This window comes from Miscanthus floridulus, chromosome 6, assembly GCF_019320115.1.
Source record: "Miscanthus floridulus cultivar M001 chromosome 6, ASM1932011v1, whole genome shotgun sequence".
Lineage (NCBI taxonomy): Eukaryota > Viridiplantae > Streptophyta > Magnoliopsida > Poales > Poaceae > Miscanthus > Miscanthus floridulus.
Window position 1 is genome coordinate 21,603,463 of NC_089585.1, and position 21,385 is coordinate 21,624,847.

Consider the following 21,385-nt stretch of genomic DNA (forward strand, 5'->3'; position numbering starts at 1 on the left):
CCGCGAACCCGTCGCCCCTCCATGGTAGAAGGCTCGGGCATTGCGCGGACCAGCATTGCCGCAGCCGCAACGTTCTGGCTAGCGCGATTGAAGATGAGGTTGCTCACTCCCTTCGTCGTCATGGATGCGGTGATGCACGTCGCGGGCCCTCCGTCGGGCTCCCCCACCTTCACCGTGACCTTGCTGCTCCTGTTCGAGAGTGTCTCAAAGCTGCTGCAGAAGGAGTTGGTCTTATTCGACCTTGGCCTGGAGCTCACGGAGTTGTTCTAGGTCTGGGTGTTGAGGTCGCGCAAGGGCGGGGGTCTCGTTTTGTGCGGCCGGTGGGACAATGCGTGGAGGTGTGGTGGCGCCCGCACCTAGGCGAAGCGGGGAACGGCTACCTACCCCCTCATCCTCCTCGCCCGCTCTTGGCATCCTGAGCCCGACGTGGAAACACTCGCGAGTGGGGTCGTAGGTGTCTTCGTCGTCGGAGTCGGAGTAGGCCAAAGCAGTAATCGCTTGTGGTCAAGAAGCGGCGCATGGTTTCGGGGTCACGGAGTCTAGAGAAATCCACCCCAGCCCATGCCTCATCCTCCTCCGAGGAATCGACGTAGGCGTGGGTCAACTCGGTGATGCCGAAGTCGAGGGCGAAGAGCTGGTGGCGTTCCGAGGGATCCTCGTGAGCGGCAGTGTAAGCGTGGGTATGAGAGGCGGCGGCATTTCTCAACCCAAAGGGGTATGGGGACGGTGCCGTCGCCCGACTCTACTCCACCGGGATCGGCTCCTCAGGGAGTGGTGGAGCGGATCTTGACGATTGGGCATCACCGCGCGCCACCAGCGATTTTCCTTTGTCCAAGCTCAGGCTAGACAGGTCCCTAGCCAGGGACCCTATGCCAACAGTTGGTCGTAGGATATCAGCAGGGAGTGGCGTGCCGCCCCGGATTTGTGTAGCATCGGGGTGGTCTTGCTCGCGTCATGCCTGGCGAGCGCGATGAGAGCGGCCACCCGGGCGCCGCCTGTGCCTGGGCTACTGGTGCGTGGCTTCATCGTCGGTTGGTGGGGCTCGAGGAGTGAGGAGTACCATGTCGAACTCATGCCCCAGAGACATGAACTCTAGGCTCCCAAACCAAACCACCATGCCGAGACGCAATGGTCGTATGGGATCTGCCATCTAGAACTTGATAGGATGACGAAACTGACACGTAGAAGCCCCTACCTGGCGCGCCAACTGTCGGTGTTTCGGACCGGGGGATCCTCAACCAACTAGTGAATTTGAACTGCGTGCTCCAGATTCCGGATGGTGATGCAAAGAGACACAAAGTTTATACTGGTTCAGGCAGTCAATGCCCTACGTCAGTCTGAGAGATCGATCTTGTATTCCTTGCACCGAAGTGCTCATAGTAGGGGGTTACAAGCTAGGGGAGAAAGGGAGCTAGTCCTAGGTCTCGGCAGGGTGTCGTCTGGGCCGCTTGAGGCACTACTCTCAGACGACTGGAATGTGCGTGCGTGTGTGTGTTACAAGGTGTTCTCCTCCGTCCCCCTTTCTAAGCGGCCCAAGTCCTCGCCTTTTATAGTTGAAGGGAAGACAAGGACAGTACATGTGTTAACTATGCAGCGTCGTGCCAACAGGGGCGGCATGTTCGAGCCCTGTGGCCTGTTCCTGTGGCGGCGTGGTCATCGGAGTGGTCCGTCCTTGGAGCACTAGGGCGGCGTGGTAGTCCCATCTGATCCTATGCGTCGTGGGAGCCCTAGGATTACCTCGGAGTGGGTGCGGCGGAGGACGTGCAAATCACTATGGACGGACTGTGCGTGAGGCCGAGGCTTGGTAGGTGCCGAGGCTACACCGCAATGGGGGGGTCTCAACAGGCACGAACCCCAAGATAGCCGAGACCTTGGTGTACAGTGCCGAGGCCTCGAGTGGGCGGCTGATCCGGTGCTTCGGCTTGGAGGCGGTGATGACCCGGGCCAAGTTGTCTGTGCGATGTTGTTTTTGAGGCGGGGATCGTGGGACACAGTGTAGTGTGGGCGCTGACCATGGGCACGGCGTCGGAACACAGTGGCCGGTAACCCCCGCCGTGCCCTGTCCCAGCTGGTATGGCGTTGATGCGACCTCAGGTCCTGTCGGCCATTCTGTGGCATCGAGCCATCGTCCAGCTGAGATTGCGGGAGTGGTTGAAGTATTAATGAGACATGACGTGCTGTTGGGAAGGTTGGCCGAGGCGGGGGGGCGACGGGCCGCGGACGAACCGGCCTCGAGCGACATGGAGAATGAGGCCTCGCGCGAGACGGAGATCGGACTCCTTGCCAAGGCCTTCCGTGAGAGGCCTCGCGCGACACGGAGAATGCACCCCCTGCCGAGGCCTTCCGTGGGGAGCCTCAAGCGAGGCAGAGATTGTGTTCCCTACCGAGGCCTCCTGTGGAGCCTCGCGTGAGGCGGAGATCGTGTCAGGACACTAAGACCTCCTACGCGAGGCTCGAGGCAAAGCGGAGGGCCTAGTGGGCTCGGACGTGGTGGGTGAGGGGCCCATGGCTTACCTTCTTGCTTTGTTTCTTGATGGAACTTAAGTGACCTCTTTGATGTTCGCTCGGGGTACCCTGTTCTAAGGTACCCGACAGTAGCTCTACTCTTTCTAATGATCTTAGTGTATTTTCTTAGTATTTTGACAAGATCATCATATGTAGGTGAATCATCATCATCGCTATCGCCATCATCATCACTAGCTTGCTCATCATCACTACTATCATCATTCTTAGTTACCTTGCGTTCACCCTTGGCCATAAGGCATAGGTGTGTAGAGGATGATGGCAATGGTGGCGGTGAAGATGCAAGATCAATAGCAATGGCGGCCACCTTCTCATTGTCACTATCATCATCGGATGATCCACTTGATGAATCAATATCCGTGAGCCAATCACCAACAATGTAGGCCTTTCCACTCTTCTTTTTCTTGTAGAAGTCCCTCTTTTTGCTATCTCTCTTCTTGTATGGCTTGTTCTTTTTCTTCTTATCTTCATCTTCATTGCTTGAGTCATCTTTCTTGCCCTTGTTCTTGTTCTTGAACTTGTCTTTCTTGGGCTTTGTGCATTGATGAGCTAGATGGCCAAGTTCGCCACAATTATAGCAATCCATCTTGGAGATTGGCTTTCTTCTTGAGCTAGTGAAGAACTTCTTCTTCTTGCCGTCAAACTTGATGCCACTCTTGTTTAGCTTCTTTAGCATCTTGGCGGTCTTCTTCACCATGAGAGCAAGACTTTCTTCATCATCTTCTTCATCACTTGAGCTCTCATACTCAAGTCTTGCTTTGCCCTTATCTTGGCTAGCTTTGAATGCTAAGTCCTTCTCTTTCTTCTTTGTAGAGGATGAGCCATCTTGTGGCGTGATGTGCATGTACATCTCATGAGCATTGATCTTTCCCAAGATTTGTGTCGGTGTAGCGGCGGAAAGATCACCTTGATGTAGCATGGTCACAATGTGCCCATATTTGTCAATGGGGAGGACACTCAAGATCTTTCTCACAACGTCGGATGGTGACATTTGAGTAAGTCCAAGCCCATTAACTTCCTCTACAAGAACATTTAAACGAGAATACATCTCATTAGCACTTTCTTTGGGAAGCATTTCAAATGAATTTAGCTTTTTAATCACAAGATGATAGCATTCCTCACGCTCACTCTTGGTTCCCTCATGGAGCGCACAAACGTCCGACCATAGTGCATAGGCGTCTTTGTGGTTCCTTACACGGTTGAACACATCTTTGCAAAGACCTCTAAAGATGGTGTTGCGAGCCTTTGCATTCCATTTTTCATAATTAACCTCATTGCCTTGTAGGTTAGTAGCACCCCGATGTTTTGGAAAGCCTTGTGAGGCGGCTCTAAGAATACCAACGTCTAGAGCTTCTAAGTACGTCTCCATGTAAATTTTCCAATATGGAAAGTCATCTCCCTCAAAGATAGGAGGAGGTCCATCCTCGTGAGACATCTTACTCTAAGCGGTTAAGCTTGAAAACGTGAGCACGAGGCTCTGATACCAATTGAAAGGATCAAGATGCCCAAGAGGGGGGGTTGAATTGGGCTAATTATAAATTTTCTTGCAATAATTAAATCCTATGGTTAACCCAATTAACCCCTTGTGCCTAGAAAAGTATTTCTATTAAACTAACACACAACGGACTTGCAACCTATGTTCTAAACTTACTCTAGCATAGCAATTCTATGAATGTAAAGACAAGTATTGAATTGCTCAAAGTAAATGCTCAAGGTAAATGCTCAAAGTAAATAGAGAGAGAGAGAGAGGAATACGGTGATGTTTTGCCGAGGTATCAGAGAGTCGCCACTCCCCACTAGTCCTCGTTGGAGCACCCGCGCAAGGGTGTAGCTCTCTCTTGATCCGCGCAAGGATCAAGTGCTCTCTATGGGTTGATTCTTCGACACTTCGTCGCGGTGAATCACCCAAAGCTGCTCACAACTTGAGTTGGGTCACCCACAAGCTCCGCTGGGTGATCACCAAGCTCCCAATCACCACCAAGCCGTCTAGGTGATGCGATCACCAAGAGTAACAAGCATGAACTCTCACTTGACCACGTGAAGCCTAATGAGAAGATGGATGCACACTTGTCTACTCTTGATTCACTAATGAAGCTACTCTCTTGGATTCACGAATCTCAATCACCTCACTAGGACCTTTCTCTTCTTGGCACTCACAAACGTGTTTCTCAGCTGTTGAAATGAGCAAAAGTGGCTTCACACACGAGTGGAGCTTCTATTTATAAGGCAGCCTAAAAAACGAACCGTTATGAGCTTCTATGGGGTGACCAGACACTCCGGTCAGGTTGACCGGACGCTTCGGTCAGTTCAACCCGCAATCTAGTGAAAATGTGTTGACCGGACGCTGGCAAGGTCCGGTCACCACTGACCGGACGCATCCGGTCGCATTAAACCCTTACTGGAACCTTACTATACTCGTACTATACTCGACCGGACGCTGAACCCCTAGGGTCTGGTCAGTACTGACTGGACACGTCCGGTCACAGATTCCCTTCTCTGGAACCTTACTGGAGTCGACCGGACTCTGCCTCTCAGCGTTCGGTCACTTGACCTCTCCAGCGTCCGGTCACACCGAACGCAGACTGTTGATCAAATGAACTGACCGGACCCTGCGGCCAGCGTCCGGTCGCACCGGAGCCAGCGTCCGGTCAGCATTTGACCCTCCATTCACTTCCAACTCTCGATCATATGTGAATGAAGTTTGCTCCAAAGGATCTTAGGCATTCATAGGAGCTACCGAGAGCTAGTTTTAACTAGTGTGCACCACACCTAACTCACTAGACTCACCTAGGTCAAGCTACCCGTCCATATACCCCCCTTAATAGTATGGCCAAAGGAAAAACAAAGTCCTAAACTACTCTAAGTGTCTCTCTAACTCCAATCGACACTTAAAACTAGTCATCCTTAACCTTGTCGTCCATCCTTTGAAAACCAAAACGATTTCTATCGTAGGGGCATGACAACCTTGTTTGCCCAATAGATCTCCATTACCATGACCTAACTTAATTGCCTCTGCAAAACACACGTTAGTCATAGTAATCTTGTATTGTCATTAATCACTAAAACCCAACTAGGGGCCTAGATGCTTTCAGCGGCGTACTACCTTACGACTATGGTTAGTCTATTAATCCACTAATGTGTTTACGTTAACTAGATTAGATCATGGGTTACACTCCTATTTCTCTAATAGCGTGTTTTCCCAAATACTTGCCTTTCAATATTGAAAATTATGTCGTTTTTGCCTATATGTGCCTTTGAGTTAGTTTGGGTATATGTTAGGCTTGATGGAAAGTACAAACGTGTGAATTTTCTCAAGATTAGTATTGTAGGTGTAGTCATGCTCAACGAAATGAATTATATTTAGCAAAAGAAAGAGGAGCGTTCCCCTCATCAGAAAAAAGAAGAAAAAAAATTTGGAACTGAACTCACCGCAGGCCGCCGTCGAGTACACGCCGTCAGAGCAGTAGCACTGGAACCCATCGTCGCTGACAACTGTCCTACACTGGCCGTGTCCGTGTCCGACGGAGCAAGCGTCGCACTGGGAGAAGTCCTCATTGAGGTAATTAAGCAGAAACCCTCCTTCCATGAGCCACTGATAATCTGCGCTTTCGCTCTTCTGGACAGAGAGTAGGAGAACGCTGAGGCAACAAATGCCTCTGAACCATCACCGGATTAATGACCGTCAAAGAGTTTGATTTGCTTGCTCTAGACGGCCACAATTATCCCACATGGACGGTGGACGTAAAGGTTAGTCGTGCATCCCGTGGACTTTATCGAGCTGTGTTAGCACCAGAAGAGGGTGTTGCACCACTTGAAGATCAACATGTATACACGACCCTATATCTCATTAGGAGCCATATTCATTTTGACCTTAAGACTAAATACTTGTTGGAAGAGAACCCATGAAATCTATGAAATTCTCTTAAGCAACGCTATAAACAACAAAAGGCACTTGTCCTGCCTGCGGCCAACTATGAGTGGACGCAACTTCGCTTACAAGATTTCAAAACTGTGAGTGCTTACAACCATGCTGTTCATAGGATTTGCTCAAAGTTGTAATTCTACAAGAAAGAACCTACAGATGCGGATAAAATAGAAAAGACTCTATCTACTATGCTTCTCTCTAAAAGAATTCTTCAACAACAATACCGTGAAAGGCGTTTCCAGGTTTATTCTGAGCTTATACAAACTTTACTTGAGACCGAAAAACAATCTGAACTTATGGTTTGGAATAATCAGCAGCGCCCCATAGGGTCTGCTCCATTGCCTGAAGTACATGCCTACATTCAGAATAAACCCAAATTTGATGGTGGACTTTCTAAGACCCATCTTCAGGGAAATTCTAAGAAAGGTAAAAAACAACGTAGACACAATAAGAAATCCTAAACTCGTGTTTCCAACAAGGGTAAGAACATTTCCAAACACAGGAATGACAAACCTATGTGTCAGAAGTGTGGTTGTTATAATCATATTACAAAGAAATGTCATACCCCAAGTCATGTTGTTGATCTCTATTTAAAGTATGTGGGTCACGGACGTGCTGCACTAGGACAAAAGTATGAAGCCCACTTCAACATTCGACCTGACACCACTAGGAATGAGGTTGGTTGTTCACAACAAGTTCCAATGGAACCAAGCAACACCAACATACGAGGAGGCGAGAATCTTGCTGATACGGGGAATATGATCGTGGAATATACATCCAACGACATATTTGGAGACTTTGAATAGGCTCTGAATCCCTTATATTCTCATGTCTTTATGTCCTACTGATTATAATAGTTAAAATAATTTATGTCCTATGTGTTGTAAATATTTAATAATGTCATCACTATTTAGTTTGAATACCCAATAAATGTATTGTACACATTTGATGTATTGTACACATTTGATATTCAATAAATAAAGTATGTATTCTATATATCATCAAAGATTTTCATATCAAATTCTTTATTTATATATAGTTTCTACGGGGTCAATCCGATGGAGGAGGAATTATGCATAGTGGATAGTGGTACCACTAATTATATACTTAGAGAAACAAAATATTTCCAAACTCTTACACAAAAAGACAAGGAAATGTTTTGACAATCGCCGTGCGCGATGCTACAATAGTTGGCTCTGGTCGTGCCACTATTGTACTCCCCATGAGTACCCAAATTACAATTGAGGATGCATTATTGTATCCCGATTCAAAGCGTACCTTATTAAGTTATAAAGATATCCGTAAACATGGTTTTCATATTGAAACCCGTGATGACAATAATGAGGAAATACTCCTCGTTACTAAAAATAGCGGGTATGGCAAAACGAATTGTTGAGAAAATTCTCACTTTTCCGTCTAGATTGTACTACACATACATCAAACCCGTACCGCATGTTGCGTACAAGGTAATTTTTCATAATGTTGATGCATTCAAAATTTGGCATGAATGCCTTGGTCATTCTGGTATAGGGATGATGCGAAAAATTATCAGCAATTCTAAATGTCATGAGTTAAATACTGCTAAATTCCTAAAATCTTTAGATTTTATGTGCACTTCATGCGCTATAGGAAAATTGATCGTACGGCCATCGCCCGTTAAGATCCAAAATGAGTCACTAAAATTTCTTGAACGCATTCAAGGAGATATTTATGGCCCCATACAACCAACGCCTGGACCGTTCAGGTACTTTATGGTTCTAATAAATCCATCTACTAGATGGTCTCATGTGTGTCTTTTGTCCACACGTAACCATGCATTTGCAAAAATTATTGCTCAAGTTATTAGACTTAGAGCACATCGTCCTGAACATCAAATTCAATCAATTCGAATGGACAATGCTGCTGAATTTTTCTCAAAGGATTTCAACGATTATTTTATGGCTTTGGGAATTCAAGTTCAGCACTCTGTCCCATATGTCCATACACAAAATAGTTTAGCAGAATCTCTTATTAAGAGAATTAAACTCATTGCAATACTGTTATTACAAAATTGCAACCTACCAACTTCATGTTGGGGTCATGCAATCTTACACGCTGCTGACTTAATTCAATTGTGATCAACTGTATATCACGTAGTCTCTCCATTGCAATTAGTACGTGGGAATATGCCAAATATTTTTCATCTGCGAAAATTCGGTTGCGCTATATACGTACCGATCTCACTACCTAAGCGTACTTCTATGGGCCCACATAGAAAACTTGGTATCTATATGGGATATCAATCTCCATCAATTATCAATTACCTCGAGCCTCTTACAGGGGACTTGTTCACGGCCCGATACGCTGACTGCATATTTAATGAGGACCATTTTCCGGCATTAGGGGAAGATTTCAAGTACCAAAACGAATGCTAGGAAATCATCTGGAATGCCCAAGGCATTCTCCCCTCAGGTCCACGTACTCTAGAGACTGAACAACAAGTTCAGAAAATCATAAACTTGCAACATATTGCAAATAACTTGCCAGAAATATTTACTGATTATAAGGGTATCACTAAATCCTCTTATCCTGCTCGCAATGCGCCCGAAAGAGTGGAGGTACCAATAAAAACCATTCAACTCCCACTTCCAAAGAAGAGGGGGAGAAGTACGGCCGCTCCTAAGGATAATGCTATAAGTAAGCGTCCGAGGATATCGAGGGCTAAATCCTCCAAATCAGAAAATCCAAGCCAACCTCAAGTTGATAGACACCCAATAGTGGATAAAAATCCAACATCAGGACCAAATCCACAACCCGGACCAACGGTGCATCCAAATTCTGATCCTGGGATATCGAAACAGCCTGAATCCATAGTTTTAGGAAATGTTGAGTCAAATAATGGGGTGAAAGAAATTTCCATCAATTACATAGATTTTGGAGAATCATACGATCGTAAGACTACTGTTGTCGACATGTACTTCTCCGCAGCAATTGCAGAAATCTTTCTCAATGATCCAGATCCAAAGACCATGGCAGAGTGTAAAAAGCGCTCGGACTGGGCTAAATGGAAAGAAGCAATTCAAGCTGAGATAGCTTTGCTCACTAGAAGAGGGGTATTCACATCTGCAATACCTACACCTTTCAAAGTCTTTCCTGTAGGCTTTAAATGGGTTTTCGTCCAAAAACGAAATAAGAACAATGAGGTGGTGAGATATAAAGCGAGGCTAGTAGCACAAGGGTTCACGCAGAGACCCAGTATTGATTACAATGAAACCTATTCTCCAGTAATGAGTGGAATTACTTTCCGATACTTAATATCATTGGCAGTTTAAAATCATCTATCTATATAGTTGATGGATGTGGTGACAGCATATCTATATGGGCCACTTGATTCGGACATATACATGAAGGTTCCTGATGGAATCCAAATTCTGAATCCAAACGCAAATCGCAACATGTATTGTGTAAAACTACAAAAGTCATTATATGGTTTGAAGCAGTCGGGACGAATGTGGTACAATCGACTGAGGAAATTCCTTCTAAAGAAAGGATACACTAACAATGATGATTTCCCATGTGTTTTTATTAAGAAATCTCGAACGGGATTTTGTATTATATCCGTGTATGTTGATGATTTAAATATCATTGGCAGCCCAAAGGATATAGATGAATCACACAAACATCTAAAGAGGAAATTCGAGATGAAGGATTTTGGTAAGACCAAGTATTGCCTAGGCTTACAACTTGAGCACCATCCTTCAGGGATTTTAGTGCATCAATCAGCCTATATCCAGAAAATATTGGAGAAATTCAATATGGATAAATCATACCCTAATAAAACTCCGATGGTTGTTCGTTCCTTAGAAATAGGGAAAGATCCATTTAGACCACGGGATATTGGGGAAAAGGTGTTGGGACTAGAAATCCCATATCTCAGTGTCATTGGCGTACTTATGTATCTTGTAAATTGCACCAGGCCTGATATCGCATTTGTAGTTAACTTACTGGCTAGGCATAGTACGGACCCAACTCACCGTCATTGGACGGGAGCGAAATGTATCCTTAGATACCTTAATGGCACAAAGGATCTTGGTTTGTTCTTCAAAAAAAATTGTGATCCCAATATGATTGGTTATACTGATGCAGGTTACTTATCTGATCCTCATAACGAAAAAACCCAAACAGGATTTGTATTCTTACATGGAGGTACAGCTATTTCATTGGAGTCTTCTAAGCAGACTTTGACAGCGACTTCTACTAATCATTCTGAAATTATTGCTCTATACGAGGCATGACGAGAATGTGTATGGCTTCGCAGAATGATTAACCACATACAACAGTCATGTGGTATTGGTTCAATTGAATCTCCTACAATTATCTATGAAGATAATTTCATTTGTGTTACACAGATGCAAACAGGTTACATAAAAAACAATCTCACTAAGCATATTGTTCCTAAACTGTTTTATCCTCATGAATTACAAGAAAGCGGAAAAATAAACATCTTGCAAATCAAGTCATGTGATAATCTCGCTGACCTATTTATTAAGTCCTTACCAACTTCTGTGTTTCAAAAATTGGTACATGGAATTGGTATGCGGCGACTTCAAGATTTACCAGAATCAGGGGGAGACATCTCCTAAATGTTGACCTGTACCAGCATCATATTATAGTCTTTTCTTTCACAAGTTTTACTTATAAGGCTTCTTGTTAAAGTTTTTAATGAGATAATATTAACATAAGCATGTGTCATATTTCCTATTTTCTCCACCGGGGTTTTTGTAGAAAATATCAAAGACATATATTGCCCTCACAACTCATCCATGGTTTTTTCCCTGAAAAGATTTTTCATGTGAGTTATCCAAGAGGCAATACCAATAATATATTGTCATATTTTCTCCTAATTTTCTCACTGGGTTTTTACAGGAGTTTTAGCGACATATTACTTTATATTGCTCCTCATATTTTTTCTGAAATGGTTTTTGGGAAAGTAATCTATATGTCGTATCTCCAATACTTTTCCCCACTCGGGTTTTTAATGGGATACCAATGACATAGTGATTTATTTAAATCATAATCGTATATGCTATTTTCTCCTTATTTCCCTATAAGGTTTAAAGGAGTTTTTATAGCATATCTATACATACATATTCCTCAGTTTTTTCCCACAGGGTTTTTCGAGAAATCCAATCATACAACTGCATTGATCTCAAAAAAGATTCGATCAAGGGGGAGTGTTATGAAATGACGCCAGTACACCAACCGACGTCCTTCTACAGATGATCTCATTCGTCCGTACAAGCAGTTAGGATTAGAGATTAGATTAGTAGTTAACTTTCCCGAACAGTCACGTCCATACGACGTCCGTACAACGTGACCCTTCATTTGTATATAGTTCAAAGAGATCAATGAAACCGTAGTTGTTCCCAAAAACTTGTTCGTTCCATTCACTTTTAAGAAAGTAGAGTAGTATCGCAGCAGCTGCACGATTGGTCACTGAAGTACTGCTGCACTCCTAGGCAAGAAGATGCAGGAAGTTAGTACTTAGGTGAGGCCGAGAGAGTGCAATTAAATGATGACGAAACGAGTTCAACCATTGCGGCCGCAAGAGAGTAGTACCGGTCAAATATGAACAGGGTCTGGATCAGATTTCAGATGAGGTGTCCCCGCACAGTCGTTGCAGTAGCTGTCCTTGTCCATACATGGCTGCGGACCGGAAGGATTTGGTTTTCCAGTTCCTGGTCGATGAACGGTAAGTAGGTCAATTTTGAGTCAACTACTGCCCAATCCACTCCAACTTAATGTGGAAAATCTAGGTAATGAGTTGACCCAAAAAAAGATACTGGGTTTTGTGGTTACCCAAAAGGCATGAAAACGATTAAATTGTTGTACATATTTACTCTACTGCTGAGCACCACTGATAATTAAGAATAATGTAGAGGAGGTTGTAAGTTGACTCGGAATGAATCAATGTTGATCTCTAGATTGTGTACACCAAATAAATCCTGCAAGACTGAACTGAAGATTCAGACAGAAGAAGCCACTCTGAAATTCAGTTTGCAAGATAATTGAAGTGACATTTTCAGTAAAGTGCCAAATACATGTTGATCTGCAAGACTGAACTGAAGATTCAGACAGAAGAAGCCACTCTGAAATTCATTTTGCAAGATAATTGAAGTGACATTTTCAGTAAGTGCCAAATACATGTTGATAAACTACACTGCCATCTCTAAGGTCAATTCTTAAGCATAAAATGGGCTCACTTGAGATCCCAGTACATAGGATGAGGGCAGTCCTTGATGCAAACTTCCGTCTTGAACAGTCAAGAAATTGCATATATCCATAGAAGATAAGTGATACAGTATTCATCATCATCATTCCTAAAGCTGTAATCTACACGAACATATAGCAATTGACCAAGAATGTCAGTGACATGAGCTAGCTTTCCAGAACGCCAATAGGAATGGCTGCATTGGTCTGTCCATAAACAATATGTATTATATATACACCTTTTCTAAATGTGACGCAACAAATTGTTTTACAACCTTTTAATGGTTTTTTATGTGTGATGAATTCGAAGGTATAGATTGTACTTCAAATTAGTGGCGGAGCCACCCAGGGCAGCTGCCCATGCTCGTCATCGGCAGGCCAAGGTGGATCTTGGCGGCAAGCTCTACATATTAGCAGCGAGGACGTGAAGTCCTCCTTAGGATTGCCCAGGCTGTACAAACTTTTTCTGGCTCTGCCAGACTGCCACTTCTTCAAATCATTTGCTTTTGAGTTGGATTGTGGAAGATAGTTGAAAGGGAGGTCTCTCCTGAGTCTCGGCAGAACAATCCAAGTTCAGATGAAAAATGAGGCGGCACCGAGGGATACGAAAGCAATGGTTTCGGGGGCATTTCCAATTCATCTAGGTTCTTCTCCAACATTTATATAACCCTGCTCATGGATGGACGATTCTCTGGAGTCGTTTGTATGCACCACAAGCCAACAAGGGTCATCTGTTTTGCAATCTCTTCTGTCTTGCATGTGACTTCATGACTTTGTAAATCTTTAACCAAACGGTCATGAACCCAGTTTGGAAAATATTGTTGACTAGAATTCTCAGTGTCTTCTGTAAGATTCTTCCTTCCTCCTGCCATTTCTAACAACATCATTCCATAGCTGTATACGTCTGACTTGGTGGACACAACTCCATAACCCCTTGAAAATACTTCTGGAGCAATAAAACCGATGGTACCTCTTGCTTCAGCCATTGAGAGGGCACTATCCTTAAGATGACACAGTTTTGCCAATCCAAAATCTGCTATTTTGGGACAAAAGTCTTCATCTAGAAGTATGTTATTTGGCTTGATATCAAAATGGATGATCCGTGTATTACAGCCCCGATGCAAATATTCCAAGCCTCGCGCAATTCCTGTTGCTATTTCTCGCAACTTTTCCCATCCAATGGCCCTTTTTGTTTCTTCTGATTGTATATACTTCTCCAATGAACCATTAGCCATGTATTCGTAAATAAGTGCTCTCTTAGGTCCATGTAAACAAAAACCAAGTAAATTGACAATATTTACATGAGATGTCCTACGGATACTCACAACCTCATTCACGAACTCCTCTCCATTTCCTTTTGATCCTTTCAGTAGTTTCACAGCAACCTTCTGGCCATCTTCTAAATTCCCCTTAAATACCGTGCCATAGCTGCCTTCTCCTAACTTATCTTTGAAAGATCCGGTTATCTTCTTTACCTCTGAGTATTTGTACCTTTTTGGGACGAGATAATCATATCCTTTTAGTATTTCCTCTATATTTGATTCATAGCTTTTGTACTTTTGGTTGGATGTAATGTGCTTTTCCTTTCTCTTCTGGCGGTACATTATCCAAACAAGGGACGTAAGAATCAAGCTGGCTGTAGAGGAGAAGGCAACTGAAACAGGATATATCATGTTATTACACACCAATTTGTATTGGCAAAACGCAAATGCTTGTTTTATCAACATTACAATGATAAGATGCATCACACATTCTTATGTTTGGTTATCTTATTTGTTAATGGCATCAATACTAATCTCCTTGTTCTGGAATAATAAGTGTATTTTGATCAGGGAAAAATCAACTGATTAGATTTTGACCCTTAGCTTCTCTTACTATATGTTAACACTTGTTAAAGAACCAATAGAATTTCCGAGTCATTTTGAACACAAATCTATTGATACAAGTTTTATATCATTGACTAGACTTATTGTTGGTCAAAGTTTGTAAATTTGACTTTGCCCTGTACAAACTACATTTATCATTCTGGGACAGAGAAAGTAAATAATAATCAAGAAATATATATGGAAATGGAATAGTGCTGTAGCAAAAAGGAACGCAGCAGTGATAACATGCTCAAATAAATTGATCTGTTAAAAAACATACCTATTAAAATTAACTTCAAGTTTTGTTTCTTCTTTGCATCTGCTAAAAAATTATAAAATAGTATCAAACCATCGAGAAGGACATAAAAACATTTGAAAAGAGTTTTTTTCTTTTTGAGGAAAAAGGCTAAGTTAATTATTTTTTATTATATTGAGGAAATGTAATGTTAGCAAGAGTTGCAACGGTGATAAACTGATAATATAAAGAACATGTTCTTTTTTCATTCAACGTCGACTACTATTTGAGATAATCTCTTGGAATTCATATTTTATTCCTCATAATTTTAGATTTAATAGGTACTTTGGTGTCTTAAATCTCACCGGATAATACCATTAAAATACTATCGTCTTTGCTTAAAATTGTTGCTGCTCAAATGGTTCTCTTGACTAATGATATATCATTTCTCTATGTTTTTAATTGTGTGAGGGAGAGAATCATATGTTTCTTTTACACAGAGAGGTTCCTCTAAAGTCTAAATAGCATCATTGACACATCTGGACAAGTCTCCCAGTTGCTGAAAGCTCGCAGAGATTGCCTTGGGAGTGCTTGCTAATGTAGACATAATTTGGAAGCTAGGAGTACTTAAGTCGACAAGTACAGTCTAAGTTATTTCCGCACACTCACTTCTAAAATGTACTAATGAATTATCCCACTGTTTCAAATTATATATCAGTTTTGGATTTTCTATTGCTATGCAACTACATATTGGTTACATCTAGATACATAATAAAACTAGAATAAATTTCACTAGTGCTCCTTAAACTTATCCTGACTTCGCATCCAGGCCCTGATACTTGCAAAATAGCAACTTTGGCTCCCTAAACTTGTATCGAGTTCTCATTCTGATCGTGGTACTTAAAAATTGCATGTTAGGATCCCTAAACTTATGTCAGAGTTCTCATCCCAGTCCTAGTACTTGCTTTGCACACTCAACTCCCTAAAGTTGCATAATTGTACCATTCTAGTTCATCCACCCTGCACCTTATTGTCCTCGCCCCTGCCACACCGCACACGCCTGCCTCATCCATGCAACCATGTAGCGCTGCCAGTCATTAAAATTCCTGGTACATAGGTATGAGGAACGGGGTACGTGATGTAACACCCTCGGTGTTACCGCTTAAACAACTTGCTAAGCTATGTCATGAGCCTCATGTTTATGTGTCTATGCTTGTGATAAAGTGTGTAGATTAATTTCTGTAACTCGAAACGATCAACAGAAATGCTAAACAAAAGTCGATTCAATAGTCATGTTATATCACTTAGGATTTAAAACCAATTTTTATTAAGCAAAAGTACTATAAAACATGTATGTGACACTTAAATAAAGTTGAAAGTACAAACTTGATAGATGACAATGCAACTTTAACTTTTGGAAAATAGATGTTGTTAACTAAGGTTTTGGGAGCTCTAAAATCAAACTTGACGTTTAGATAAGCTCTTTTCGTTAAGTCGGCAAGCACTTGAACGATCGTTAAAATACCATTTTTGGCGAATTATATTGAGCAAATTAGTTAAATGGTGCTTAAAAATTTTGCTCCCGCAGGTTAGTGTAAGGTATGGACTATGGCACGAAGTATTTGTCGGTTGAGGTTAGCAAGGTTTAGATCTATTAAAAATTGTGACAAAAGATTTGATGGTTACTTAGTTCTAACTGAAAACCTTAACGTTTTCTAAGTACGAAGGGTGGTAGACAATGCTATTTTAGCATTTAATAAATGTTTAAACACTAGTTGTATATTTTGGTATTGTTGATTGCATCAAATTGAGTGCTTGAGCACAGCATAGGTCGATGTTGTGTTGGATGTCACGTTGTTCGCTCTAAAATTGCCCTAACTTTGTTAGAACGTGTTGCGGACAGGTTTTTGTGCTCCGTTCGTGAATCAATGTCTGGCTTGATGAACCTGTTTTGTCGTGTCTCTATCTCTCTCGATAGTTCATCTAAGTTTATGTTTGATGCTCCTTGGGATAGACTTTAGGACCCTCTTGAGCCTTGGCAAATTGGTTTGGTCTCAACCGAACTAGGTTGGTTTTGATCGGAGCTTTAAAATTCGTGCACAACTTAGTTCAGCCATTCGGCCCTGTGGCCGCGGTCACCGCGCCCTTTGCCCTAGTGTCGCTGCGTTCGGCCACGCTGTGCGTCGGCTGTGCCGTGCAGGGGCCGGCTGCAGCTGTTCCGCGCGCCAGCGTTGGCCGGCCCTGGCTAGCTGCTGCCTGGCCGACGCCGTCGCTGCTGCCGTGTCGCCCCAGCGCTGTCCCTCCCTGTTTGTGCCGTTGCAACCGTCGCCGTGCCGCTGCGCTGCACGCAGGGCCAGGCCAGTGCCTTGGTGGCCGCCGTTGGTCGACGTGGCGCTCACCCCGCCGCTCGTTCTACCTACCGCGCGTAGGAGCCGCTGCCGCCGCGACAGGACCATCTGGCCCTCGGGTTCTGCGGTGATGGCGACATTTTCCTGTCGCGCCTTGCTTTGACTCGCTAGCCGCCATGGGTGAGCCCCGCTCGTGTTCAGTCACTTCGGTTCAAACGTGTCGCGCCGATCTTATAGGTCACGTCTCCTGTGCTCGTGTGTGCGTGCTGCTGCTAACCGAGCCGTGCCGCTCTGTTTTAACCCGCTCGTGCGCCTTGTCCAAGGCATAGCCCGGCCAAAGCACCGCACCGCCGCCCACCGGTCCACCTAGCTCTAGGCGTTTACAGCCCGGGTCTTCACGCATGAGAGTGGCTTAGGAAGTCAATTAGGCGCTCCATCTTCCTCATCCCCGGCCAAGTGTTATCGATGGCCAATTTGGCGTTTTCTCGCCGCCGGCCTTGAAAGCCGCCGCAACAGATCGGCTAGGGGTAAGTCCCAATACGTGGGGAGAGAGAGCTCCAATTGGTGTTGTCCCTGAACTCGCCTTGACCCCCTCCACGTGGTGCTCGTGTTGTTTTGTCAAGGGAGTCCGCCATCGGAGCGGCGGCGCACCAGTGTCACGCTCGGCATGCCGCTGTGAGGTGCGGGCGCACGTGGCCGGGTCGCCTCATCGCTCCTCTGCCTCAACCACCACCGCAGCGCGAACCCTGGTGAACTACTAGTGCTCATCCATCACCGCCACCACCTCGGTAGAGCCTTAGGTCGCCGGAACGAGCACGCCATGGCACGGCTCTGCCCGTCGCCGGGGCTAGCCCTCGGTAGTGCACCGTTAAGCTCCCCACCGCTACCTAGGAGTGCGCGCTTATCGATAGGCAAAGGTTGGCTCCTTACCCCTGTGGTAGCGAGCTCGGGGTGCCCAGCGCAGCCGCCCATGCCGCTGGTCACCATGATGGCGAGTGCGGGGTAGAGCAGGGACCTCCCCATTGTGGGGGCGAAAACATTCAGGGTCCTTAGTGCAAAGCTTTTCTCTGGTGTAATAGTGCTCAGTGACGCCACGTGATAATCTGTTACACTGAGGGTTTTTCTAAAAAAGGTGCGGGGGCGCTCGCAGGCTCCCCGTCACGGGCCGCTTGTTGGGCCGGCCTACTACACGTGCGGGTTCCCCATCGCGAGCCGTTTAGGTTGCTGGGCCAAAATCGTTGGCCACCGGCTTTCCTTTTTCTAAAGCGTTTCCAAATTAGTTTCTAGGGTAAACTTGTAAATTCAATATCAATTTGTGTAGCTGACAAAAAATTGTGAAACCGATTTTTTTAAGTTTCTAAAATCATGGTCTACTTGTTAGTGTATTTTGTTCATATAGTTTTGTATTATTTGTAGGGTTGCCATAATTATTTTGAAATGCGTAGTTTAATAAGACATGAACTTGTAAGAATTTTTGTGATAAAATGATGATAGTGCTAGCTTTGGAAAATTTTCAGCAGTTTCATAGTTTTGTTATGTGCTCTCTGTAATTTTCGTAGCTCCAGAATAATTAGTTTGCTAAGGTAGCTAATGAGCCCTAGTTCGATTATATATTAAATCAATGAAATGGATAAAGAAAAACCTTGGGTTTGTATGACTAAAATACTTGTGAGAAAATGGTGACTTGTTCCACAATATGGATACATAGCCTTGTACGTTAGTCGCTAGAGCCAGCTCGTTAGTTTAGCAACGTAATCGTATTTTAGAGTTGCAATTGCCGTGATCATTTACGTCTCTGCATTACATCCACGAATATCATAACAGGAACAGCGATGGATCGGGGAGATGCTCAAAGTAGCGGAAAAGATGGTGTCTGATGATCATGTCACCCCGATGGAATGCTAACTTTTGATTATATCTTACCCAGACAGGCCCTGGTGTATAACCTCTATTATTCTGCACTTTATCTTATGCTTGTGCATTAAGTTTAAGGAGTTGAATGAAACCTACTTGCATATATATATCTTTATCCTATGAGTCTTACTAGAATGACAGGATCGTGTAGATTGCTATGCAACAGGACTCCGATAGAAGTCGAGTGATTGTCTGTCACTCGCGAGAGATAGGAAATATATTATTATTGTTATTATATCACATGGAATATATATATGAATGATAATTGGAGACTAGGCATGGATATGGTATGGGTATTGGTGGGTGTAAGAGGTTGTGTCCCGCGGTCAACGGGGCATAGCTTGGTTACACTGTTTTCCCTGTCCGTGTCGGTTAAGGACCGGCCATTGCATTGGGTTCTAGTCAGGTCACAGACTTATTATGCTGAGCATGTACTTGTTTATGGTAGCAGGGAAGGCTCGTTGCTCTCTTGTCGTGGGTTCCAGCTCTTTTCGGACCGACTGATCGGAGGTGGGGATGGTGGAGGTCTAAGCACCACATTGAGTCCGGGACTTAGGTGTGGGGGATTCGAGTCAGTTTGGACGGGGACCTGGATCACTTGACAGGAGAGTGGTGGGTTGGTCCTGCTTGTGCCTAGGGTACAAACGGGGCGTGTGTTTCGGGGTACCTAGACATATTGATTCGCAAATCGCCGAGTAATCCGATACGACTTGTCTACGATCTAGCACCGTAGTAAAAACTGGAATATATAAGATGGTAAAATAGTTCTGATATCTAAGGGTAAACACTAGTTCAATATACTAAGCTCAAAGTAACCTCAACATTTTGCTTAGCTGATAAGTTATTTAATATAGATAGAAATTATCATAAATACCCATTGAAAGTGCCCTTGTTACCCCGTTCCCTAATAGCAAAAGCGTCAAACTTGAGGCTGCGTCTTAATTGTAGCAGCCATTGATTGGTTTGTCTTGTTCGCGTCGAGTGCATATTCAGGTTTAATGCATATTCACAAGAACGGGTAAAATACGAGGCACCAGCTAGACCCCAAAAAAAAAATCAGCAGTGGTGAGATTAAAATCCATGTATTAATGTATCGCTTCTCCAATCCAAAGTACTGCAGCACAAGGTAGTAGACGATGCTTACCACGAGAAGAAGTCGACGAATTGACGCATTGGAAGGAAAGCTCCCAGTTCCTGCACAGCCCTGCTCTCCGTTTGCACGCATCGCAGTCTCCAAGCGTCGGCCAGTCCAGGAGGAAACCATCGCTGATCAATGAGTCGTACACGGACTCACGAGTCAGGTTCATCCCATCTTGGAACCCGCGCACCGGCACGCTCGCGGAGCTGCAGTTCGCCTGAACCCACTGCGGCCGGTTGTTCTCCACGTCGCCGGGCCTCTTGGAGATGTAAGCCCCAATTGGGTGTTTGGCACATGGCCCTGTCAGCAGCTCGTTGTGAGGAATCTTGCAGTTGTAGACGAACGTGAGCTCCCAGTTGGTGGCGCTGGTGTTGACCGGGAAGAGGCCGAGGCCAGAGGACACGTTGAAGTCCGGGATTCTACACGCCCCGTCACCGGAGAAGGCGGTCTCCACTGCCACGAGCATGGAGCGGTTGTCGTAGGATATGCTGAGCACGCGGTACAGGTTCATCCTGAACGTCCTGCTGAGGTAGGCCCTGCCAGCAGCAGCGTCGCATGTCAGCCCGAAGGCCGGGTAGCCGCACTCCAGCGGATGCACGCCAGCGAGCGTGAACGGGTACGTGATGTTCAGGTTCCCGCATGTCGCCGGCGCGCAGCTCGTGTCGTTGCCGCTGCTGGTCCGGTTGGCGTCGGCGTCGGCGGTGGCCGTGGCTAAGCAGCCTAAGCGCAGCAAGGCGGAGAGGGGGAGCAGCAGCGCCGCCAACACCACCACCACGGCGGTCTGCATCGGGAGGAGGAGAAAGAATAGGTGGTTCTTTGTTCGCGTCTGCGCAGCAGGTTGTGAAGAAGAAGGGCGTTGGCATCACGGCCTGACGGCCGGACAGATACATGGACTGGAATTTGTTCCCAGGACAGTTCCGCCGAGCACTTGTGACTTGTCACAGCGTACACGACCGGGCAGCCTTCAACGGTCGGGATGGAGCTTTGGACCATGGATGTAGCTCACGAACCGTTGCGCGAGCAACTTTGTGTGAATGTTGAATAGTCCACATTTCTATTCCGGCGGTCATAAGCTTCATTTCCGTAAAACGCATAAATAATTGCAGCGTTTGTCAGTATCGACTCAGGAGTTAGGAGTCGCGTGCGTGCGGGCCCAGAATAGGATTCACACTTGTGCGCCACACAACC

At 44.9% G+C, this 21,385-nt stretch overlaps 1 protein-coding gene across 1 annotated transcript; it reads right to left on the reverse strand.

Annotated features, from left to right (window-relative positions):
* Positions 1–12,610: 12,610 nt before the first annotated feature.
* LOC136461832 (LEAF RUST 10 DISEASE-RESISTANCE LOCUS RECEPTOR-LIKE PROTEIN KINASE-like 2.5) lies at positions 12,611–21,063 on the reverse strand. Its single transcript, XM_066461158.1, has 3 exons — positions 20,204–21,063; positions 14,843–14,884; positions 12,611–14,351 (listed from the first exon to the last, which is right to left on the reverse strand). Exons 1-3 carry the CDS (start codon positions 20,982–20,984, stop codon positions 13,357–13,359), a joined length of 1,818 nt encoding a protein of 605 aa, XP_066317255.1. The 5' UTR covers positions 20,985–21,063; the 3' UTR covers positions 12,611–13,356.
* Positions 21,064–21,385: the final 322 nt, after the last annotated feature.

Bases quoted from the DNA above. Each gene is read 5' to 3' on its own strand.
- LOC136461832 (XM_066461158.1), bottom strand. From the start codon at position 20,984: ATGCAGACCGCCGTGGTGGTGGTGTTGGCGGCGCTGCTGCTCCCCCTC. The intron at 14,885-20,203 runs GTAAGCATCGTC...ATAATTTTTTAG, and splicing joins TTCGTCGACTTCTTCTCGTG to CAGATGCAAAGAAGAAACAA. The intron at 14,352-14,842 runs GTATGTTTTTTA...ATCCTGTTTCAG, and splicing joins CTTGAAGTTAATTTTAATAG to TTGCCTTCTCCTCTACAGCC.